Here is a 27,494-nt window from a genome sequence, read left to right on the forward strand (position 1 = left end):
TTGAAAAATCGAAAATTTTCAAAAAATATTTTTTCTATCGAAAAATGTCAAATTTGATCATTTTTGGCTTATTAATACTTAGTCCAGTCATAAACGACCTCTATGTATACATTTTGACTTATTTGGATCAAAATTGCAATGATTTGTATAGTCATGAGTCTCTTATTGAAAAATCGAAAATTTTCAAAAAATGTTTTTTCTATCGAAAAATGTCAAATTTGATCATTTTTGGCTTATTTGTACTTAGTCCAGTCAAAAACGACCTCTATGTATACATTTTGACTTATTTGGATCAAAATTTCAATGATTTGTATAGTCATGACTCTCTTGTTGAAAAATCAAAATTTTCAAAAAATGTTTTTTCTATCGAAAAATGTCTAATTTGATCATTTTTGGCTTAATTATACTTAGTCCAGTCATAAACGACCTCTTTGTATACATTTTGACTTAGTTGGATAAAAATTTCAATGATTTGTATAGTCATGAGTCTCTTGTTGAAAAATCGAAAATTTTCAAAAAATATTTTTTCTATCGAAAAATGTCAAATTGGATCATTTTTGGCTTATTTATACTTAGTCTAGTCATAAACGACCTCTATGTATACATTTTGACTTATTTGGATCAAAATTGCAATGATTTGTATAGTCATGAGTCTCTTGTTGAAAAATCGAAAATTTTCAAAAAATGTTTTTTCTATCGAAAAATCTCAAATTTGATCATTTTTGGCTTATTTAATCTTAGTCGAGTCATAAACGACCCCTATGTATACATTTTGACTTATTTGGATCAAAATTGCAATGATTTGTATAGTCATGACTCTCTTGTTAAAAAATCGAAAATTTTCAAAAAATGTTTTTTCTATCGAAAAATCTCAAATTTGATCATTTTTGGCTTATTTATACTTAGTCGAGTCATAAACGACCTCTATGTATACATTTTGACTTATTTGGATCAAAATTTCAATGATTTGTATAGTCATGACTCTCTTGTTGAAAAATCGAAAATTTTCAAAAAATGTTTTTTCTATCGAAAAATGTCGAATTTGATCATTTTTGGCTTATTAATACTTAGTCCAGTCATAAACGACCTCAATGTATACATTTTGACTTATTTGGATCAAAATTTCAATGATTTGTATAGTCATGACTCTCTTGTTGAAAAATCAAAATTTTCAAAAAATGTTTTTTCTATCGAAAAATGTCAAATTTGATCATTTTTGGCTTATTTATACTTAGTCCAGTCATAAACAACCTCTATGTATACATTTTGACTTATTTGAATCAAAATTGCAATGATTTGTATAGTCATGAGTCTCTTATTGAAAAATCGAAAATTTTCAAAAAATGTTTTTTCTATCGAAAAACCTCAAATTTGATCATTTTTGGCTTATTTATACTTAGTCGAGTCATAAACGACCTCTATGTATACATTTTGACTTATTTGGATCAAAATTTCAATGATTTGTATAGTCATGACTCTCTTGTTGAAAAATCGAAAATTTTCAAAAAATATTTTTTCTATCGAAAAATGTCAAATTTGATCATTTTTGGCTTATTTATACTTAGTCCAGTCATAAACGACCTCTATGTATACATTTTGACTTATTAGGATCAAAATTGCAATGATTTGTATAGTCATGAGTCTCTTGTTGAAAAATCGAAAATTTTCAAAAAATGTTTTTTCTATCGAAAAATGTCAAATTTGATCATTTTTGGCATATTTGTACTTAGTCCAGGCAAAAACGACCTCTATGTATACATTTTGACTTATTTGGATCAAAATTGCAATGATTTGTATAGTCATGAGTCTCTTGTTGAAAAATCGAATATTTTCAAAAAATGTTTTTTCTATCGAAAAATGTCAAATTTGATCATTTTTGGCTTATTTATACTTAGTCCAGTCATAAACAACCTCTATGTATACATTTTGACTTATTTGGATCAAAATTGCAATGATTTGTATAGTCATGACTCTCTTGTTGAAAAATCGAAAATTTTCAAAAAATGTTTTTTCTATCGAAAAATGTCAAATTTGATCATTTTTGGCTTATTTATACTTAGTCCAGTCATAAACAACCTCTATGTATACATTTTGACTTATTTGGATCAAAATTGCAATGATTTGTATAGTCATGAGTCTCTTGTTGAAAAATCGAAAATTTTCAAAAAATGTTTTTCCTATCGAAAAATGTCAAATTTGATCATTTTTGGCTTATTTATACTTAGTCCAGTCATAAACGACCTCTATGTATACATTTTGACTCATTTGGATCAAAATTGCAATGATTTGTATAGTCATGAGTCTCTTGTTGAAAAATCGAAAATTTTCAAAAAATGTTTTTTCTATCGAAAAATGTCAAATTTGATCATTTTTGGGTTATTTATACTTAGTCCAGTCATAAACAACCTCTATGTATACATTTTGACTTATTTGGATCAAAATTGCAATGATTTGTATAGTCATGAGTCACTTGTTGAAAAATCGAAAATTTTCAAAAAATGTTTTTTCTATCGAAAAATGTCAAATTTGATCATTTTTGGCTTATTTATACTTAGTCCAGTCATAAACAACCTCTATGTATACATTTTGACTTATTTGGATCAAAATTGCAATGATTTGTATAGTCATGAGTCTCTTCTTAAAAAATCGAAAATTTTCAAAAAATGTTTTTCCTATCGAAAAATGTCAAATTTGATTATTTTTGGCTTATTTATACTTAGTCCAGTCATAAACGACCTCTATGTATACATTTTGACTTATTTGGATCAAAATTGCAATGATTTGTATAGTCATGACTCTCTTGTTGAAAAATCGAAAATTTTCAAAAAATGTTTTTTCTATCGAAAAATGTCAAATTTGATCATTTTTGGCTCATTTATACTTAGTCCAGTCATAAACAACCTCTATGTATACATTTTGACTTATTTGGATCAAAATTGCAATGATTTGTATAGTCATGAGTTTCTTCTTGAAAAATCGAAAATTTTCAAAAAATGTTTTTCCTATCGAAAAATGTCAAATTTGATCATTTTTGGCTTATTTATACTTAGTCCAGTCATAAACGACCTCTATGTATACATTTTGACTTATTTGGATTAAAATTGCAATGATTTGTATAGTCATGACTCTCTTGTTGAAAAATCGAAAATTTTCAAAAAATGTTTTTTCTATCGAAAAATGTCAAATTTGATCATTTTTGGCTCATTTATACTTAGTCCAGTCATAAACGACCTCTATGTATACATTTTGACTTATTTGGATCAAAATTGCAATGATTTGTATAGTCATGAGTCTCTTGTTGAAAAATCGAAAATTTTCAAAAAATGTTTTTTCTATCGAAAAATGTCAAATTTGATCGTTTTTGGCTTATTTATACTTAGTCCAGTCATAAACAACCTCTATGTATACATTTTGACTTATTTGGATCAAAATTGCAATGATTTGTATAGTCATGAGTCTCTTGTTGAAAAATAGAAAATTTTCAAAAAATGTTTTTCCTATCGAAAAATGTCAAATTTGATCATTTTTGGCTTATTTATACTTAGTCCAGTCATAAACGACCTCTATGTATACATTTTGACTCATTTGGATCAAAATTGCAATGATTTGTATAGTCATGAGTCTCTTGTTGAAAAATCGAAAATTTTCAAAAAATGTTTTTTCTATCGAAAAATGTCAAATTTGATCATTTTTGGGTTATTTATACTTAGTCCAGTCATAAACAACCTCTATGTATACATTTTGACTTATTTGGATCAAAATTGCAATGATTTGTATAGTCATGAGTCACTTGTTGAAAAATCGAAAATTTTCAAAAAATGTTTTTTCTATCGAAAAATGTCAAATTTGATCATTTTTGGCTTATTTATACTTAGTCCAGTCATAAACAACCTCTATGTATACATTTTGACTTATTTGGATCAAAATTGCAATGATTTGTATAGTCATGAGTCTCTTCTTAAAAAATCGAAAATTTTCAAAAAATGTTTTTCCTATCGAAAAATGTCAAATTTGATTATTTTTGGCTTATTTATACTTAGTCCAGTCATAAACGACCTCTATGTATACATTTTGACTTATTTGGATCAAAATTGCAATGATTTGTATAGTCATGACTCTCTTGTTGAAAAATCGAAAATTTTCAAAAAATGTTTTTTCTATCGAAAAATGTCAAATTTGATCATTTTTGGCTCATTTATACTTAGTCCAGTCATAAACAACCTCTATGTATACATTTTGACTTATTTGGATCAAAATTGCAATGATTTGTATAGTCATGAGTCTCTTCTTGAAAAATCGAAAATTTTCAAAAAATGTTTTTCCTATCGAAAAATGTCAAATTTGATCATTTTTGGCTTATTTATACTTAGTCCAGTCATAAACGACCTCTATGTATACATTTTGACTTATTTGGATTAAAATTGCAATGATTTGTATAGTCATGACTCTCTTGTTGAAAAATCGAAAATTTTCAAAAAATGTTTTTTCTATCGAAAAATGTCAAATTTGATCATTTTTGGCTCATTTATACTTAGTCCAGTCATAAACGACCTCTATGTATACATTTTGACTTATTTGGATCAAAATTGCAATGATTTGTATAGTCATGAGTCTCTTGTTGAAAAATCGAAAATTTTCAAAAAATGTTTTTTCTATCGAAAAATGTCAAATTTGATCATTTTTGGCTTATTTATACTTAGTCGAGTCATAAACGACCTCTATGTATACATTTTGACTTATTTGGAACAAAATTTCAATGATTTGTATAGTCATGACTCTCTTGTTGAAAAATCGAAAATTTTCAAAAAATATTTTTTCTATCGAAAAATGTCAAATTTGATCATTTTTATCTTATTTATACTTAGTCCAGTCATAAACGACCTCTATGTATACATTTTGACTTATTAGGATCAAAATTGCAATGATTTGTATAGTCATGAGTCTCTTGTTGAAAAATCGAAAATTTTCAAAAAATGTTTTTTCTATCGAAAAATGTCAAATTTGATCATTTTTGGCTTATTTGTACTTAGTCCAGTCAAAAACGACCTCTATGTATACATTTTGACTTATTTGGATCAAAATTGCAATGATTTGTATAGTCATGACTCTCTTGTTGAAAAATCGAAAATTTTCAAAAAATGTTTTTTTCTATCGAAAAATGACAAATTTGATCATTTTTGGCTTATTTATACTTAGTCCAGTCATAAACAACCTCTATGTATACATTTTGACTTATTTGGATCAAAATTGCAATGATTTGTATAGTCATGAGTCTCTTCTTGAAAAATCGAAAATTTTCAAAAAATGTTTTTCCTATCGAAAAATGTCAAATTGGATCATTTTTGGCTTATTTATACTTAGTCCAGTCATAAACGACCTCTATGTATACATTTTGACTTATTTGGATCAAAATTGCAATGATTTGTATAGTCATGAGTCTCTTGTTGAAAAATCGAATATTTTCAAAAAATGTTTTTTCTATCGAAAAATGTCAAATTTGATCATTTTTGGCTTATTTATACTTAGTCCAGTCATAAAACACCTCTATGTATACATTTTGACTTATTTGGATCAAAATTGCAATGATTTGTATAGTCATGACTCTCTTGTTGAAAAATCGAAAATTTTCAAAAAATGTTTTTTCTATCGAAAAATGTCAAATTTGATCATTTTTGGCTTATTTATACTTAGTCCAGTCATAAACAACCTCTATGTATACATTTTGACTTATTTGGATCAAAATTGCAATGATTTGTATAGTCATGAGTCTCTTCTTGAAAAATCGAAAATTTTCAAAAAATGTTTTTCCTATCGAAAAATGTCAAATTTGATCATTTTTGGCTTATTTATACTTAGTCCAGTCATAAACGACCTCTATGTATACATTTTGACTTATTTGGATCAAAATTGCAATGATTTGTATAGTCATGACTCTCTTGTTGAAAAATCGAAAATTTTCAAAAAATGTTTTTTCTATCGAAAAATGTCAAATTTGATCAGTTTTGGCTCATTTATACTTAGTCCAGTCATAAACGACCTCTTTGTATACATTTTGACTTATTTTGATCAAAATTGCAATGATTTGTATACTCATGAGTCTCTTGTTAAAAAATCGAAAATTTTCAAAAAATGTTTTTCCTATCGAAAAATGTCAAATTTGATCATTTTTGGCTTATTTATACTTAGTCCAGTCATAAACGACCTCTATGTATACATTTTGACTTATTTGGATCAAAATTGCAATGATTTGTATAGTCATGACTCTCTTGTTGAAAAATCGAAAATTTTCAAAAAATGTTTTTTCTATCGAAAAATGTCAAATTTGATCATTTTTGGCTTATTTATACTTAGTCCAGTCATAAACGACCTCTATGTATACATTTTGACCTATTTGGATCAAAATTGCAATGATTTGTATAGTCATGAGTCTCTTGTTGAAAAATCGAAAATTTTCAAAAAATGTTTTTCCTATCGAAAAATGTCAAATTTGATCATTTTTGGCTTATTTATACTTAGTCCAGTCATAAACGACCTCTATGTATACATTTTGACTCATTTGGATCAAAATTGCAATGATTTGTATAGTCATGAGTCTCTTGTTGAAAAATCGAAAATTTTCAAAAAATGTTTTTTCTATCGAAAAATGTCAAATTTGATCATTTTTGGGTTATTTATACTTAGTCCAGTCATAAACAACCTCTATGTATACATTTTGACTTATTTGGATCAAAATTGCAATGATTTGTATAGTCATGAGTCACTTGTTGAAAAATCGAAAATTTTCAAAAAATGTTTTTTCTATCGAAAAATGTCAAATTTGATCATTTTTGGCTTATTTATACTTAGTCCAGTCATAAACAACCTCTATGTATACATTTTGACTTATTTGGATCAAAATTGCAATGATTTGTATAGTCATGAGTCTCTTCTTAAAAAATCGAAAATTTTCAAAAAATGTTTTTCCTATCGAAAAATGTCAAATTTGATCATTTTTGGCTTATTTATACTTAGTCCAGTCATAAACGACCTCTATGTATACATTTTGACTTATTTGGATCAAAATTGCAATGATTTGTATAGTCATGACTCTCTTGTTGAAAAATCGAAAATTTTCAAAAAATGTTTTTTCTATCGAAAAATGTCAAATTTGATCATTTTTGGCTCATTTATACTTAGTCCAGTCATAAACAACCTCTATGTATACATTTTGACTTATTTGGATCAAAATTGCAATGATTTGTATAGTCATGAGTCTCTTCTTGAAAAATCGAAAATTTTCAAAAAATGTTTTTCCTATCGAAAAATGTCAAATTTGATCATTTTTGGCTTATTTATACTTAGTCCAGTCATAAACGACCTCTATGTATACATTTTGACTTATTTGGATTAAAATTGCAATGATTTGTATAGTCATGACTCTCTTGTTGAAAAATCGAAAATTTTCAAAAAATGTTTTTTCTATCGAAAAATGTCAAATTTGATCATTTTTGGCTCATTTATACTTAGTCCAGTCATAAACGACCTCTATGTATACATTTTGACTTATTTGGATCAAAATTGCAATGATTTGTATAGTCATGAGTCTCTTGTTGAAAAATCGAAAATTTTCAAAAAATGTTTTTTCTATCGAAAAATGTCAAATTTGATCGTTTTTGGCTTATTTATACGTAGTCCAGTCATAAACGACCTCTATGTATACATTTTGACTTATTTGGATCAAAATTGCAATGATTTGTGTAGTCATGACTCTCTTGTTGAAAAATCGAAAATTTTCAAAAAATGTTTTTTCTATCGAAAAATGTCAAATTTGATCATTTTTGGCTTATTTATACTTAGTCGAGTCATAAACGACCTCTATGTATACATTTTGACTTATTTGGAACAAAATTTCAATGATTTGTATAGTAATGACTCTCTTGTTGAAAAATCGAAAATTTTCAAAAAATATTTTTTCTATCGAAAAATGTCAAATTTGATCATTTTTATCTTATTTATACTTAGTCCAGTCATAAACGACCTCTATGTATACATTTTGACTTATTAGGATCAAAATTGCAATGATTTGTATAGTCATGAGTCTCTTGTTGAAAAATCGAAAATTTTCAAAAAATGTTTTTTCTATCGAAAAATGTCAAATTTGATCATTTTTGGCTTATTTGTACTTAGTCCAGTCAAAAACGACCTCTATGTATACATTTTGACTTATTTGGATCAAAATTGCAATGATTTGTATAGTCATGACTCTCTTGTTGAAAAATCGAAAATTTTCAAAAAATGTTTTTTCTATCGAAAAATGACAAATTTGATCATTTTTGGCTTATTTATACTTAGTCCAGTCATAAACAACCTCTATGTATACATTTTGACTTATTTGGATCAAAATTGCAATGATTTGTATAGTCATGAGTCTCTTCTTGAAAAATCGAAAATTTTCAAAAAATGTTTTTCCTATCGAAAAATGTCAAATTGGATCATTTTTGGCTTATTTATACTTAGTCCAGTCATAAACGACCTCTATGTATACATTTTGACTTATTTGGATCAAAATTGCAATGATTTGTATAGTCATGAGTCTCTTGTTGAAAAATCGAATATTTTCAAAAAATGTTTTTCCTATCGAAAAATGTCAAATTTGATCATTTTTGGCTTATTTATACTTAGTCCAGTCATAAACGACCTCTATGTATACATTTTGACTTATTTGGATCAAAATTGCAATGATTTGTATAGTCATGACTCTCTTGTTGAAAAATCGAAAATTTTCAAAAAATGTTTTTTCTATCGAAAAATGTCAAATTTGATCATTTTTGGCTTATTTATACTTAGTCTAGTCATAAACGACCTCTATGTATACATTTTGACCTATTTGGATCAAAATTGCAATGATTTGTATAGTCATGAGTCTCTTGTTGAAAAATCGAAAATTTTCAAAAAATGTTTTTTCCTATCGAAAAATGTCAAATTTGATCATTTTTGGCTTATTTATACTTAGTCCAGTCATAAACGACCTCTTTGTATACATTTTGACTTATTTGGATCAAAATTGCAATGATTGGTATAGTCATGAGTCTCTTGTTGAAAAATCGAAAATTTTCAAAAAATGTTTTTTCTATCGAAAAATGTCAAATTTGATCATTTTTGGGTTATTTATACTTAGTCCAGTCATAAACAACCTCTATGTATACATTTTGACTTATTTGGATCAAAATTGCAATGATTTGTATAGTCATGAGTCACTTGTTGAAAAATCGAAAATTTTCAAAAAATGTTTTTTCTATCGAAAAATGTCAAATTTGATCATTTTTGGCTTATTTATACTTAGTCCAGTCATAAACAACCTCTATGTATACATTTTGACTTATTTGGATCAAAATTGCAATGATTTGTATAGTCATGAGTCTCTTCTTGAAAAATCGAAAATTTTCAAAAATGTTTTTCCTATCGAAAAACGTCAAATTTGATCATTTTTGGCTTATTTATACTTAGTCCAGTCATAAACGACCTCTATGTATACATTTTGACTTATTTGGATCATAATTGCAATGATTTGTATAGTCATGACTCTCTTGTTGAAAAATCGAAAATTTTCAAAAAATGTTTTTTCTATCGAAAAATGTCAAATTTGATCATTTTTGGCTTAATTATACTTAGTCCAGTCAAAAACGACCTCTTTGTATACATTTTGACTTATTTGGATAAAAATTTCAATGATTTGTATAGTCATGACTCTCTTGTTGAAAAATCGAAAATTTTCAAAAAATGTTTTTTCTATCGAAAAATGTCAATTTGATCATTTTTGGCTCATTTATACTTAGTCCAGTCATAAACAACCTCTATGTATACATTTTGACTTATTTGGATCAAAATTGCAATGATTTTGTATAGTCATGAGTCTCTTCTTGAAAAATCGAAAATTTTCAAAAATGTTTTTCCTATCGAAAAATGTCAAATTTGATCATTTTTGGCTTATTTATACTTAGGTCCAGTCATAAACGACCTCTATGTATACATTTTGACTTATTTGGATTAAAATTGCAATGATTTGTATAGTCATGACTCTCTTGTTGAAAAATCGAAAATTTTCAAAAAATGTTTTTTTCTATCGAAAAATGTCAAATTTGATCATTTTTGGCTCATTTATACTTAGTCCAGTCATAAACGACCTCTATGTATACATTTTGACTTATTTGGATCAAAATTGCAATGATTTGTATAGTCATGAGTCTCTTGTTGAAAAATCGAAAATTTTCAAAAAATGTTTTTTCTATCGAAAAATGTCAAATTTGATCCTTTTTGGCTTATTTATACGTAGTCCAGTCATAAACGACCTCTATGTATACATTTTGACTTATTTGGATCAAAATTGCAATGATTTGTGTAGTCATGACTCTCTTGTTGAAAAATCGAAAATTTTCAAAAAATGTTTTTTCTATCGAAAAATGTCAAATTTGATCATTTTTGGCTTATTTATACTTAGTCGAGTCATAAACGACCTCTATGTATACATTTTGACTTATTTGGAACAAAATTTCAATGATTTGTATAGTCATGACTCTCTTGTTGAAAAATCGAAAATTTTCAAAAAATATTTTTTCTATCGAAAAATGTCAAATTTGATCATTTTTATCTTATTTATACTTAGTCCAGTCATAAACGACCTCTATGTATACATTTTGACTTATTAGGATCAAAATTGCAATGATTTGTATAGTCATGAGTCTCTTGTTGAAAAATCGAAAATTTTCAAAAAATGTTTTTTTCTATCGAAAAATGTCAAATTTGATCATTTTTGGCTTATTTGTACTTAGTCCAGTCAAAAACGACCTCTATGTATACATTTTGACTTATTTGGATCAAAATTTCAATGACTTGTATAGTCATGACTCTCTTGTTGAAAAATCAAAATTTTCAAAAAATGTTTTTTCTATCGAAAAATGGCAAATTTGATCATTTTTGGCTTAATTATACTTAGTCCAGTCAAAAACGACCTCTTTGTATACATTTTGACTTATTTGGATAAAAATTTCAATGATTTGTATAGTCATGAGTCTCTTGTTGAAAAATCGATAATTTTCAAAAAATATTTTTTCTATCGAAAAATGTCAAATTTGATCATTTTTGGCTTATTTATACTTAGTCCAGTCATAAACGACCTCTATGTATACATTTTGACTTATTTGGATCAAAATTGCAATGATTTGTATAGTCATGAGTCTCTTGTTGAAAAATCGAAAATTTTCAAAAAATGTTTTTTCTATCGAAAAATGACAAATTTGATCATTTTTGGCTTATTTATACTTAGTCCAGTCATAAACAACCTCTATGTATACATTTTGACTTATTTGGATCAAAATTGCAATGATTTGTATAGTCATGAGTCTCTTCTTGAAAAATCGAAAATTTTCAAAAAATGTTTTTCCTATCGAAAAATGTCAAATTGGATCATTTTTGGCTTATTTATACTTAGTCCAGTCATAAACGACCTCTATGTATACATTTTGACTTATTTGGATCAAAATTGCAATGATTTGTATAGTCATGACTCTCTTGTTGAAAAATCGAAAATTTTCAAAAAATGTTTTTTCTATCGAAAAATGTCAAATTTGATCATTTTTGGCTCATTTATACTTAGTCCAGTCATAAACGACCTCTATGTATACATTTTGACTTATTTGGATCAAAATTGCAATGATTTGTATAGTCATGAGTCTCTTGTTGAAAAATCGAAAATTTTCAAAAAATGTTTTTTCTATCGAAAAATGTCAAATTTGATCATTTTTGGCTTATTTATACTTAGTCCAGTCATAAACGACCTCTATGTATACATTTTGACTTATTTGGATCAAAATTGCAATGATTTGTATAGTCATGACTCTCTTGTTGAAAAATCGAAAATTTTCAAAAAATGTTTTTTCTATCGAAAAATGTCAAATTTGATCAGTTTTGGCTCATTTATACTTAGTCCAGTCATAAACGACCTCTTTGTATACATTTTGACTTATTTTGATCAAAATTGCAATGATTTGTATAGTCATGAGTCTCTTGTTAAAAAATCGAAAATTTTCAATAAATGTTTTTCCTATCGAAAAATGTCAAATTTGATCATTTTTGGCTTATTTATACTTAGTCCAGTCATAAACGACCTCTATGTATACATTTTGACTTATTTGGATCAAAATTTCAATGATTTGTATAGTCATGACTCTCTTGTAGAAAAATCGAAAATTTGCAAAAAATATTTTTTCTATCGAAAAATGTTAAATTTGCTCATTTTTGGCTTATTAATACTTAGTCCAGTCATAAACGACCTCTATGTATACATTTTGACTTATTTGGATCAAAATTGCAATGATTTGTATAGTCATGACTCTCTTGTTGAAAAATCGAAAATTTTCAAAAAATGTTTTTTCTATCGAAAAATGTCAAATTTGATCATTTTTGGCTTATTTATACTTAGTCCAGTCATAAACGACCTCTATGTATACATTTTGACCTATTTGGATCAAAATTGCAATGATTTGTATAGTCATGAGTCTCTTGTTGAAAAATCGCAAATTTTCAAAAAATGTTTTTCCTATCGAAAAATGTCAAATTTGATCATTTTTGGCTTATTTATACTTAGTCCAGTCATAAACGACCTCTATGAATACATTTTGACTTATTTGGATCAAAATTGCAATGATTGGTATAGTCATGAGTCTCTTGTTGAAAAATCGAAATTTTCAAAAAATGTTTTTTCTATCGAAAAATGTCAAATTTGATCATTTTTGGCTTATTTATACTTAGTCCAGTCATAAACAACCTCTATGTATACATTTTGACTTATTTGGATCAAAATTGCAATGATTTGTATAGTCATGAGTCACTTGTTGAAAAATCGAAAATTTTCAAAAAATGTTTTTTTTATCGAAAAATGTCAAATTTGATCATTTTTGGCATATTTATACTTATTCCAGTCATAAACAACCTCTATGTATACATTTTGACTTATTTGGATCAAAATTGCAATGATTTGTATAGTCATGAGTCTCTTCTTGAAAAATCGAAAATTTTCAAAAAATGTTTTTCCTATGGAAAAATGTCAAATTTGATCATTTTTGGCTTATTTGTACTTAGTCCAGTCATAAACGACCTCTATGTATACATTTTGACTTATTTGGATCAAAATTGCAATGATTTGTATAGTCATGACTCTCTTGTTGAAAAATCGAAAATTTTCAAAAAATGTTTTTTCTATCGAAAAATGTCAAATTTGATCATTTTTGGCTCATTTATACTTAGTCCAGTCATAAACGACCTCTTTGTATACATTTTGACTTATTTGGATCAAAATTGCAATGATTTGTATAGTCATGACTCTCTTGTTGAAAAATCGAAAATTTTCAAAAAATGTTTTTTCTATCGAAAAATGTCAAATTTGATCATTTTTGGCTCATTTATACTTAGTCAAGTCATAAACAACCTCTATGTATACATTTTGACTTATTTGGATCAAAATTGCAATGATTTGTATAGTCATGAGTCTCTTCTTGAAAAATCGAAAATTTTCAAAAAATGTTTTTCCTATCGAAAAATGTCAAATTTGATCATTTTTGGCTTATTTATACTTAGTCCAGTCATAAACGACCTCTATGTATACATTTTGACTTATTTGGATCAAAATTGCAATGATTTGTATAGTCATGACTCTCTTGTTGAAAAATCGAAAATTTTCTAAAAATGTTTTTTCTATCGAAAAATGTCAAATTTGATCATTTTTGGCTCATTTATACTTAGTCCAGTCACAAACGACCTCTAAGTATACATTTTGACTTATTTGGATCAAAATTGCAATGATTTGTATAGTCATGAATCTCTTGTTGAAAAATCGAAAATTTTCAAAAAATGTTTTTTCTATCGAAAAATGTCAAATTTGATCATTTTTGGCTTATTTATACTTAGTTCAGTCATAAACGACCTCTATGTATACATTTTGACTTATTTGGATCAAAATTGCAATGATTTGTATAGTCATGACTCTCTTGTTGAAAAATCGAAAATTTTCAAAAAATGTTTTTTCTATCGAAAAATGTCAAATTTGATCAGTTTTGGCTCATTTATACTTAGTCCAGTCATAAACGACCTCATTGTATACATTTTGACTTATTTTGATCAAAATTGCAATGATTTGTATAGTCATGAGTCTCTTGTTAAAAAATCGAAAATTTTCAAAAAATGTTTTTCCTATCGAAAAATGTCAAATTTGATCATTTTTTACTTATTTATACTTAGTCCAGTCATAAACGACCTCTTTGTATACATTTTGACTTATTTGGATCAAAATTTCAATGATTTGTATAGTCTTGACTCTCTTGTTGAAAAATCGAAAATTTGCAAAAAATATTTTTTCTATCGAAAAATGTCAAATTTGATCATTTTTGGCTTATTTATACTTAGTTCAGTCATAAACGACCTCTTTGTATACATTTTGACTTATTTGGATCAAAATTTCAATGATTTGTATAGTCATGACTCTCTTGTTTAAAAATCGAAAATTTTCAAAAAATGTTTTTTCTATCGAAAAATGTCAAATTTGATCATTTTTGGCTTATTTATACTTAGTCCAGTCATAAACGACCTCTATGTATACATTTTGACTTATTTGGATCAAAATTGCAATGATTTGTTTAGTCATGAGTCTCTTGTTGAAAAATCGAAAATTTTCAAAAAATGATTTTTCTATCGAAAAATGTCAAATTTGATTATTTTTGGCCTATTTATACTTAGTCCAGTCATAAACGACTTCTTTGTATACATTTTGACTTATTTGGATCAAAATTTCAATGATTTGTATAGTCATGAGTCTTTTGTTGAAAAATCGAAAATTTTCAAAAAATGTTTTTTCTATCGAAAAATGTCAAATTTAATCATTTTTGGCTTATTTATACTTAGTCGAGTCATAAACGACCTCTATGTATACATTTTGACTTATTTGGATCAAAATCGCAATGATTTGTATAGTCATGAGTCACTTGTTGAAAAATCGAAATTTTTCAAAAAATGTTTTTCCTATCGAAAAATGTCAAATTTGATCAGTTTTGGCTCATTTATACTTAGTCCAGTCATAAACGACCTCATTGTATACATTTTGACTTATTTTGATCAAAATTGCAATGATTTGTATAGTCATGAGTCTCTTGTTAAAAAATCGAAAATTTTCAAAAAATGTTTTTCCTATCGAAAAATGTCAAATTTGATCATTTTTGGCTTATTTATACTTAGTCCAGTCATAAACGACCTCTATGTATACATTTTGACTTATTTGGATCAAAATTTCAATGATTTACATAGTCATGACTCTCTTGTAGAAAAATCGAAAATTTGCAAAAAATATTTTTTCTATCGAAAAATGTTAAATTTGATCAGATTTGGCTTATTAATACTTAGTCCAGTCATAAACGACCTCTATGTATACATTTTGACTTATTTGGATCAAAATTGCAATGATTTGTATAGTCATGACTCCCTTGTTGAAAAATCGAAAATTTTCAAAAAATGTTTTTTCTATCGAAAAATGTCAAATTTGATCATTTTTGGCTTATTTATACTTAGTCCAGTCATAAACGACCTCTATGTATTCATTTTGACTTAATAGGATCAAAATTGCAATGATTTGTATAGTCATGAGTCTCTTGTTGAAAAATCGAAAATTTTCAAAAAATGTTTTTTCTATCGAAAAATGTCAAATTTGATCATTTTTGGCTTATTTGTACTTAGTCCAGTCAAAAACGACCTCTATGTATACACTTTGACTTATTTGGATCAAAATTTGAATGATTTGTATAGTCATGACTCTCTTGTTGAAAAATCAAAATTTTCAAAAAATGTTTTTTCTATCGAAAAATGTCAAATTTGATCATTTTTGGCTCAATTATACTTAGTCCAGTCATAAACGACCTCTTTGTATACATTTTGACTTATTTGGATAAAAATTTTAATGATTTGTATAGTCATGAGTCTCTTGTTGAAAAATCGATAATTTTCAAAAAATATTTTTTCTATCGAAAAATGTCAAATTTGATCATTTTTGGCTTATTTATACTTAGTCCAGTCATAAACGGCCTCTATGTATACATTTTGACTTATTTGGATCAAAATTGCAATGATTTGTATAGTCATGAGTCTCTTGTTGAAAAATCGAAAATTTTCAAAAAATGTTTTTTCTATCGAAAAATGTCAAATTTGATCATTTTTGGCTTATTTATACTTAGTCCAGTCATAAACAACCTCTATGTATACATTTTGACTTATTTGGATCAAAATTGCAATGATTTGTATAGTCATGAGTCTCTTGTTGAAAAATCGAAAATTTTCAAAAAATGTTTTTTCTATCGAAAAATGTCAAATTTGATCATTTTTGGCTTATTTATACTAAGTCCAGTCATAAACAACCTCTATGTATACATTTTGACTTATTTGGATCAAAATTGCAATGATTTGTATAGTCATGACTCTCTTGTTGAAAAATCGAAAATTTTCAAAAAATGTTTTTTCTATCGAAAAATGTCAAATTTGATCATTTTTGGCTCATTTATACTTAGTCCAGTCATAAACGACCTCTATGTATACATTTTGACTTATTTGGATCAAAATTGCAATGATTTGTATAGTCATGAGTCTCTTGTTGAAAAATCGAAAATTTTCAAAAAATGTTTTTTTTATCGAAAAATGTCAAATTTGATCATTTTTGGCTTATTTATACTTAGTCCAGTCATAAACGACCTCTATGTATACATTTTGACTTATTTGGAACAAAATTGCAATGATTTGTATAGTCATGAGTCTCTTGTTGAAAAATCGAAAATTTTCAAAAAATGTTTTTTCTATCGAAAAATGTCAAATTTGATCATTTTTGGCTTATTTATACTAAGTCCAGTCATAAACAACCTCTATGTATACATTTTGACTTATTTGGATCAAAATTGCAATGATTTGTATAGTCATGACTCTCTTGTTGAAAAATCGAAAATTTTCAAAAAATGTTTTTTCTATCGAAAAATGTCAAATTTGATCATTTTTGGCTCATTTATACTTAGTCCAGTCATAAACGACCTCTATGTATACATTTTGACTTATTTGGATCAAAATTGCAATGATTTGTATAGTCATGAGTCTCTTGTTGAAAAATCGAAAATTTTCAAAAAATGTTTTTTTTATCGAAAAATGTCAAATTTGATCATTTTTGGCTTATTTATACTTAGTCCAGTCATAAACGACCTCTATGTATACATTTTGACTTATTTGGAACAAAATTGCAATGATTTGTATAGTCATGAGTCTCTTGTTGAAAAATCGAAAATTTTCCAAAAAATGTTTTTTCTATCGAAAAATGTCAAATTTGATCATTTTTGGCATATTTATACTTATTCCAGTCATAAACGACCTCTATGTATACATTTTGACTTATTTGGATCAAAATTGCAATGATTTGTATAGTCATGAGTCTCTTGTTGAAAAATCGAAAATTTTCAAAAAATGTTTTTTCTATCGAAAAATGTCAATTTTGATCATTTTTTGCTTATTTATACTTAGTCCAGTCATAATCGACCTCTATGTATACATTTTGACTTATTTGGATCAAAATTTCGATGATATGTATAGTCATGACTCTCTTGTTGAAAAATCGAAAATTTTCAAAAAATGTTTTTTCTATCGAAATATGTCAAATTTGATCATTTTTGGCTTATTTATACTTAGTCCAGTCATAAACGACCTCTATGTATACATTTGGACTTATTTGGATCAAAATTTCAATGATTTGTATAGTCATGAGTCTCTTGTAGAAAAATCGAAAATTTTCAAAAAATGTTTTTTCTATCGAAAAATGTCAAATTTGATCATTTTTGGCTTATTTATACTTAGTCCAGTCATAAACGACCTCTATGAATACATTTTGACTTATTTGGATCAAAATTTCAATGATTTGTATCGTCATGAGTCTCTTGTTGAAAAATCGAAAATTTTCAAAAAATGTTTTTTCTATCGAAAATGTCAAATTTGATCATTTTTGGCTCATTTATACTTAGTCCAGTCATAAACGACCTCTATGTATACATTTTGACTTATTTGGATCAAAATTGCAATGATTTGTATAGTCATGACTCTCTTGTTGAAAAATCGAAAATTTTCAAAAAATGTTTTTCTTATCGAAAAATGTCAAAATTGATCATTTTTGGCCTATTTATGCTTAGTCCAGTCATAAACGACCTCAATGTATACATTTTGACTTATTTGGATCAAAATTGCAATGATTTGTATAGTCTTGACTCTCTTGTTGAAAAATCGAAAATTTTCAAAAAATGTTTTTTCTATCGAAAAATGTCAAATTTGATCATTTTTGGCTTATTTATACTTAGTTCAGTCATAAACGACCTCTTTGTATACATTTTGACTTATTTGGATCAAAATTTCAATGATTTGTATAGTCATGACTCTCTTGTTTAAAAATCGAAAATTTTCAAAAAATGTTTTTTCTATCGAAAAATGTCAAATTTGATTATTTTTGGCCTATTTATACTTAGTCCAGTCATAAACGACTTCTTTGTATACATTTTGACTTATTTGGATCAAAATTTCAATGATTTGTATAGTCATGAGTCTTTTGTTGAAAAATCGAAAATTTTCAAAAAATGTTTTTTTCTATCGAAAAATGTCAAATTTAATCATTTTTGGCTTATTTATACTTAGTCTAGTCATAAACGACCTCTATGTATACATTTTGACTTATTTGGATCAAAATCGCAATGATTTGTATAGTCATGAGTCTCTTGTTGAAAAATCGAAATTTTTCAAAAAATGTTTTTCCTATCGAAAAATGTCAAATTTGATCAGTTTTGGCTCATTTATACTTAGTCCAGTCATAAACGACCTCATTGTATACATTTTGACTTATTTTGATCAAAATTGCAATGATTTGTATAGTCATGAGTCTCTTGTTAAAAAATCGAAAATTTTCAAAAAATGTTTTCCTATCGAAAAATGTCAAATTTGATCATTTTTGGCTTATTTATACTTAGTCCAGTCATAAACGACCTCTATGTATACATTTTGACTTATTTGGATCAAAATTTCAATGATTTACATAGTCATGACTCTCTTGTAGAAAAATCGAAAATTTGCAAAAAATATTTTTTCTATCGAAAAATGTTAAATTTGATCATTTTTGGCTTATTAATACTTAGTCCAGTCATAAACGACCTCTATGTATACATTTTGACTTATTTGGATCAAAATTGCAATGATTTGTATAGTCATGAGTCTCTTGTTGAAAAATCGAAAATTTTCAAAAAATGTTTTTTCTATCGAAAAATGTCAAATTTGATCATTTTTGGCTTATTTGTACTTAGTCCAGTCAAAAACGACCTTTATGTATACACTTTGACTTATTTGGATCAAAATTTGAATGATTTGTATAGTCATGACTCTCTTGTTGAAAAATCAAAATTTTCAAAAAATGTTTTTTCTATCGAAAAATGTCAAATTTGATCATTTTTGGCTCAATTATACTTAGTCCAGTCATAAACGACCTCTTTGTATACATTTTGACTTATTTGGATAAAAATTTTAATGATTTGTATAGTCATGAGTCTCTTGTTGAAAAATCGATAATTTTCAAAAAATATTTTTTCTATCGAAAAATGTCAAATTTGATCATTTTTGGCTTATTTATACTTAGTCCAGTCATAAACGGCCTCTATGTATACATTTTGACTTATTTGGATCAAAATTGCAATGATTTGTATAGTCATGAGTCTCTTGTTGAAAATCGAAAATTTTCAAAAAATGTTTTTTCTATCGAAAAATGTCAAATTTGATCATTTTTGGCTTATTTATACTTAGTCGAGTCATAAACAACCTCTATGTATACATTTTGACTTATTTGGATCAAAATTGCAATGATTTGTATAGTCATGAGTCTCTTGTTGAAAAATCGAAAATTTTCAAAAAATGTTTTTTCTATCGAAAAATGTCAAATTTGATCATTTTTGGCTTATTTATACTAAGTCCAGTCATAAACAACCTCTATGTATACATTTTGACTTATTTGGATCAAAATTGCAATGATTTGTATAGTCATGACTCTCTTGTTGAAAAATCGAAAATTTTCAAAAAATGTTTTTTCTATCGAAAAATGTCAAATTTGATCATTTTTAGCTCATTTATACTTAGTCCAGTCATAAACGACCTCTATGTATACATTTTGACTTATTTGGATCAAAATTGCAATGATTTGTATAGTCATGAGTCTCTTGTTGAAAAATCGAAAATTTTCAAAATTGTTTTTTCTATCGAAATATGTCAAATTTGATCATTTTTGGCTTATTTATACTTAGTCCAGTCATAAACGACCTCTTTGTATACATTTTGACTTATTTGGATCAATATTTCAATGATTTGTATAGTCATGACTCTCTTGTTGAAAAATCGAAAATTTTCAAAAAATGTTTTTTCTATCGAAAAATGGCAAATTTGATCATTTTTGGCTAATTTATACTTAGTCGAGTCATAAACGACCTCTATGTATACATTTTGACTTATTTGGATCAAAATTTCAATGATTTGTATAGTCATGACTCTCTTGTTGAAAAATCGAAAATTTTCAAAAAATATTTTTTCTATCGAAAAATGTCAAATTTGATCATTTTTGGCTTATTTATACTTAGTCCAGTCATAAACGACCTCTATGTATACATTTTGACTTATTTGGATCAAAATTTTAATGATTTGTATAGTCATGACTCTCTTGTTGAAAAATCGAAAATTTTCAAAAAATGTTTTTTTTATCGAAAAATGTCAAATTTGATCATTTTTGGCTTATTTATGCTTAGTCCAGTCATAAGCGACCTCTATGTATACATTTTGACTTATTTGAATCAAAATTGCAATGATTTGTATAGTCATGAGTCTCTTGTTGAAAAATAGAAAATTTTCAAAAAATGTTTTTTCTATCGAAAAATGTCAATTTTGATCATTTTTTGCTTATTTATACTTAGTCCAGTCATAATCGACCTCTATGTATACATTTTGACTTATTTGGATTAAAATTGCAATGATTTGTATAGTCATGACTCTCTTGTTGAAAAATCGAAAATTTTCAAAAAATATTTTTTCTATCGAAAAATGTCAAATTTGATCATTTTTGGCTTATTTATACTTAGTCCAGTCATAAACGACCTCAATGTATACTTTTTGACTTATTTGGATCAAAATTTCAATGATATGTATAGTCATGACTCTCTTGTTGAAAAATCGAAAATTTTCAAAAAATGTTTTTTCTATCGAAATATGTCAAATTTGATCATTTTTGGCGTATTTATACTTAGTCCAGTCATAAACGACCTCTATGTATACATTTGGACTTATTTGGATCAAAATTTCAATGATTTGTATAGTCATGAGAGTAGGTAAGTAAAGCCGTTTCCCGACCACTTTTCCATAAGATTTAACATGGAGAAAAATTGTGATTTACTTCCGGTGTAGTATAGAAATAATATGAATATGTTTGTGGTTAGAAGCTGATAAGGAAATGATTGTGGTTAGTATTAATTCAAAACCGCATGTTTGTGGTTAAAATAAAAGTATGCATTTAAAACCGCAAAATTTGATAAGGCATTGTTTTAATTAAATAATTTTGGGATGCCGTACCATTCGCAGTTGATGGTGGCGGCCGGCTGCTGACCGCCAGCGTTTTTCGCACCCAGTTGTGAACCTGAATTACAACCGCCAACATAGTCCCATTGAGGAAATGTTTGTGGCTTAAGATTAAGTATTTTATATAATTGAGGTTAATTAACTTGTAAGGAAAAATTTAAATAAAATATTGAGTGATAAGAGTTGTTTGTTTGTGGTTAATAAGTTGACGTATATTTTTGTGGTTAGTGGTATCCGTTTTGAAAAATATAGGAATGTGGTTAATTAATAATAAGGAAAAATAATGTAAAAAATTGAACGATAAGAGGTGACGTAAATAAACTAGATTTTTGCGTATAAATACAATGTCTGTATTCGATTCAAATTACTGATATATTGGACTTAATACTAATATATTGTATTTAATTACTTCTATTGTTAAAAATGGCTTCAGTAGTGGAATTAAGCAAATCAATGGTAGAGAATATGAAGAAAGCTTTGCTTCTATTAAATGAAAATAAAAATCAAGGTGGTTTGGAAAAATGGATTAAGAAATGCACAGTGAATATTCGACAATTGAATAAACATTTAAAAAAATGTGATTGTGTTGGTACAAAACGACATTTGCAAACAAGTATTGGTGAAATGATTGGTTTTCGGGTAATGATGAAGGCAATGCTACATCAAGGTGGTAATATAAAACATAATATAAAACGTAATATAAAACGTAATATAAAACGTATTCAATGGAAGAATATGGAGTCCGCGTTTGATAGTCGAATTAAGACTGGTATAATTATTAATTTGACACACAAAGACCCAAAATTATTTTTGGACGATGCACTGTGTATGTTTATACGACAAATCCGGAATGTTTTAAAGGATTTCAATCAAATCAAAGTAAATTCAACATTTTGCGGTGAATTTGTAAAGCTACAGAATGATGATGAAGTTTACGAATTCAAATATTTTAATAGTAAGAATCAAATTATTGATCGAATTTCAAATTTAACGGAATGGTATCAGGAAAACATACAAAAACCAATTTTAGTACAGTTAGAAGAATTTCAAGAACGTGACAGTGGTTGGGCCTTAAATGCAGTAGTAAACTTAATGATTAATATTAACAAATATGAATCGTTCAGAGGTTCATCATATATTGATTTACCTCAACAAATAAAATCCAAAAACGCTTGCATAAACGTTAAAAATAATGATGATGCTTGCTTTGCATGGGCGGTTACATCAGCTTTACACCAAGCTTCAGAGCATTCTGATAGAATGTCTTCTTATCCACATTATTCGGGGGTGTTAAATTTAAATGGTATAAACTTTCCGATGGAACTAAAACAAATACCAAAATTTGAAAAACTGAACGATATAAGCATAAATGTGTTTATTTTAAAATTAAAAAAATCTATGTACAGTGTTGTGCCAACTTTGTTAACAAATAATAAAAGAAATAGACATGTAAATTTACTTATGGTTCAAGATGTGTATTTTGATGAAGAAGATGATGATGATGAAGAAAATAATAATGATGAGAATATTGATATCAAATACCATTATTGTTGGATTAAAAATTTTTCACGACTTGTATCAAATCAACTGAATAAAGATAGCCATAAAAAGTTTTTTTGTGAGCGATGTTTACATTATTTTCGTGATGAACAAAAACTTTTAAAACATTTTGACGAGTGTGAAAAAATGAATGACTGCAAAGTTATTTTGCCTACAAAAGGTAATAACATGGTATATTTTAAAAATTTTAGTAATAAGGAACGAGTACCGTTTATTATCTATGCCGATTTTGAATGTTTACTGAAACCACTTGCTCCAGAAAATAATAAAAATTCACAACGTTATCAACAACATGAAGCATATAGTGTAGGTTATTATTTTTGTTGTTCATATGATGATACTCTTAGTTATTATAATTCGTATAGAGGAGTCAATCCCGAACTATGGTTTGTAGATGAATTGAAGGAAATAGCTGAAAAAGTTGAAGATATATATGCAAATCCTGTACCTATGAATGAGCTTAGTGACATTGAAAAACAACAATTTCGGCAAGCTTCTGTGTGCCATATTTGTGAAAAAGCTTTGGGTAATGATCGTGTACGAGACCATGATCACTTAACGGGAAAGTTTCGTTCTGCCGCACATAGCGAGTGTAATTTAAATTACCAAAATTCACGGACAGTTCCTGTTGTGTTCCATAATTTGAGTGGCTACGATGCACATTTTGTAATTATGGAATTGGCTACAGCGTTTGAAGGCAGAGTAGATTTATTACCTATAAATAAAGAAAAATATATATCATTCACCAAAAACATTGTTGGTAGTGATGTAAAATTTAAATTTGTTGATTCATTCCGATTTATGGCATCATCATTGGAAAAGTTAGCATCATATTTACCAGAATGTAAGATATTATACAAAAATTGTTTTGATGGGGATGTTCATAAGTACAATTTGTTAACTAGAAAGGGTGTGTTTCCGTATGACTATGTTGACGGTTGGAATAAATTAGAAGATCGGCATTTACCACCTATCAGAGCATTTTACAGCAAGTTGAACGATTCAAACATTTCACAAAACGATTATGAGCATGCAAAAAATATTTGGAAAAAATTCAAAATTCAAACTTTAGGTGAATATTCGGACCTGTATTTGAAAACAGATGTATTACTTCTAGCAGACATTTTTGAAAATTTTCGTGATACTTCTGTTAAGACATACAATTTAGATCCTGCGCACTATTGTACCACACCGGGATTTACATGGGATGCAATGTTAAAATACACACAAATTCAACTGGAATTGTTAACTGATATTGATATGTTGATGTTTGTGGAGCGGGGGATCAGGGGAGGAATAAGCCAGTGCTGCAATCGCTATGCGAAAGCAAACAATAAATATATGTCTGATTATAATGAACTTGAAGAATCCATATTCATAATGTATTATGACGTTAACAATTTGTATGGTTGGGCCATGTCGCAATATTTGCCGACTGGGGGATTTAAATGGTACACTGACACATCACTGAACGTGCAACGGATACCTGATGAATGCTCAGAAGGTTTTATACTGGAAGTGGACTTAGCGTACCCTCAGCATCTTCATGATCAACATAATGATCTTCCATTATGTTCGACACATGAAAAGCCACCAGGTTCAAAACAAAAAAAGTTACTTACAACACTTCATGACAAAGAAAAATACATAATTCACTACAGGAATTTGAAACAGTGTCTCAAGCTTGGAATGAAATTGAAGAAAGTGCATCGTATTTTGAAATTTAATCAATCTCCTTGGCTAAAACACTACATTGACTTAAATACTCAAATGCGTGCCAAGGCAACAAACGAGTTTGAGAAAAACTTATATAAGCTAATGAACAATGCAGTGTTTGGCAAAACGATGGAAAATGTGAGAAAACATACCATTGTAAAATTAAAAACCAAGTGGTTGGGTAGGTTTGGAGCAAAAGTTCTCATTGCCAAACCAAATTTTCATAGTAGGACAATTTTTAAAGAAAACTTGGTAGCGATTGAATTAAATAAAAGTGAGGTGTTTTTTAATAAACCAATATATGTAGGCATGTGTATTTTAGACATTTCAAAGACATGTGTATATGACTTTCATTACAATTATATGCAAGGGGTGTTTGGTGATAAGTGTAAGGTTTTGTATACCGACACGGACTCGTTAATTTACGAGATAAAAACACCAGATATATTCAAAATTATGAAACGTGATGTACAAAGATTTGACACTAGTGACTATGAACTAAATAATATTTATAACATACCTTTAGTTAACAAGAAAGTACCAGGTTTAATGAAAGATGAGCTAAATGGACAAATAATTACCGAATTTATTGGTTTAAGATCTAAAATGTATAGTGTAAGAGTGAATGGTGAAGATAAAATAAAAAAGGCCAAAGGAGTAAAAAACTCAGTTATTAAAAATACAATTACTTTTGATGATTATATTAAGTGTTTAACAAACTGTACAGAAATTATTAAAAGACAACAATGCATTATATCTAATCAACATAATGTATATACAGTAAATCAATCAAAGATTGCTTTGAGTCCACACGACGATAAACGAAGTTTGATTGATAACTCTTCGGATACATTCGCGTGGGGTCATTTTAAATTACAAACAGATGAAGAAATCGATGAATTATTAGATGAAGTTATTAACTTGTTGGGTCAACATCCAAGCATTAACAATATAATGCAGGGACTGTTAACTACGAAATGAATATAACTTATTTATTTGATAATGAACCGCAATTATTAAATTGTTTGACTGAAGAAACATTTTTAAAAATATATAAAAATATCAGTTTTTATACTTTAAAAAACTATGGCGATAAAATAATTACACGTGCTTGGAATAGTTTACCAAATAATATACAACAAGTGTTTCAACATTGTGAACCCTGTTATGAACATTATAACATAGGGAATACGCAGTGGGATGGGCCACCAGGCTTAAAAAGTAAATGTTATTTATGTAAGTCGACTTTGTGTGAAGATGTAACTTTGTCTGAAGATCTTTGTATGGATGAGTTGTCAAAATCATTTCCTAACTATAATTCGATTTGGGCATGCGAGTTAACAACATGTATTGAAGATCTATTTATATCAGAACCGTGGCTGTATGGATGCATAGAAAATTTGGATGTGTTGTTGAAATTAACTGAACAGTTATTTAACAATGATAAATGGATTTCTGAAATTCAAGATAATTGCATTAATTATTATAGCTTTGCAAGAAATATGAAAAAAGTTTGGAGGAAATTACCTGAAAGTATAAAAGAGGAACATTTTAAAATTTTGGAAATTATTTACAAAAATCACTGTTTTTAAGAAAAATTTTTTATTATGTAATCAAATACAAAAATAAATAACTATATATTTAAACTATGTTTTTATTATTAATCCATGAATTATGTTCTGATGAGAATCCTAACCATTTAACATATACTTTGTCTCCTTTTCTTTTCAGAATTTTCTCAACTAAATATACATCAGGATATTTTACTTTTTGTAATTCATATTCATAGAATCCACCTTGTATGGGATGAGAATTAAAATCTTCAAGCAGATAAGTTACAGGATTTGTTATTTGAACTTTTTTAATTTTAAATATTTCAGTTGTCCATGATGGTAAATAGCCTTTATCAAAAAGTGATTTATATTTTGAAATACGAACAAAATCACCAATTTTATACTTGGGAGTGTCCGCAATTTTTATGTTGTTATAAACAGTTGAAAGTAACATCTTCTCCTTATCAGTTGTAACATCACACGGTTTCATTTTTATTGTTCGATGTCTTGTTCTATTGTAGTTATTAATTAGCTTTGAAATAATTTTCAACCAATTGTATGACCCGTTTAAACTGAATTGTTTCCACATTTTTTCTTTAAGTGTTCTATTAAAACGTTCAACTATTGAAGCCTTTAATGAACTAAACGTTGAATAATGGTTTATATTATATTTATTCATTAAATTTCGAAATTTTGTATTAAAAAATTCCGTCCCATCGTCTGTTTGTAAATTGGTTGGCAGACGGCCATCTTTAAAAATTGTCATCATTGCAGTACAAACTTCATCTGCTGTTTTATTTTTTATTGGCACCGCCCATGCATATTTTGAAAATGTATCCATAACAGTTAATAAATATTTATATCCTTTATTTTCTTGTGCATGTCGACCCATTTCAACAAGATCGGCTTGCCATAAGTCATCTAATCCTTTTATAATTACCCGCCTTCGTTTAAAATTTCTACGCGCTGGTTTAT

The 27,494-nt window shown here is 27.4% G+C and overlaps 1 protein-coding gene across 1 annotated transcript; it reads left to right on the top strand.

The window, feature by feature from the left end:
- The first annotated feature begins 22,113 nt into the window (after positions 1-22,113).
- Positions 22,114-25,947, top strand: LOC123304858. The gene is made up of 2 exons (XM_044886422.1): positions 22,114-23,300; positions 23,442-25,947. The coding sequence occupies exons 1-2, from the start codon at positions 22,114-22,116 to the stop codon at positions 25,945-25,947; spliced, it is 3,693 nt and encodes a 1,230-aa protein (XP_044742357.1).
- Positions 25,948-27,494: the final 1,547 nt, after the last annotated feature.

The sequence above is a fragment of the Chrysoperla carnea genome, unplaced genomic scaffold (assembly GCF_905475395.1).
Source record: "Chrysoperla carnea unplaced genomic scaffold, inChrCarn1.1, whole genome shotgun sequence".
NCBI lineage: Eukaryota > Metazoa > Arthropoda > Insecta > Neuroptera > Chrysopidae > Chrysoperla > Chrysoperla carnea.

Excerpts from the sequence above, each read along its gene's own strand:
- LOC123304858 (XM_044886422.1), top strand. The coding sequence starts at position 22,114 with ATGGCTTCAGTAGTGGAATTAAGCAAATCAATGGTAGAGAATATGAAG. Across the intron at positions 23,301-23,441 it reads AATAAAGATAGCCATAAAAA|TAATAAGGAACGAGTACCGT; the intron begins GTTTTTTTGTGA and ends TAAAAATTTTAG.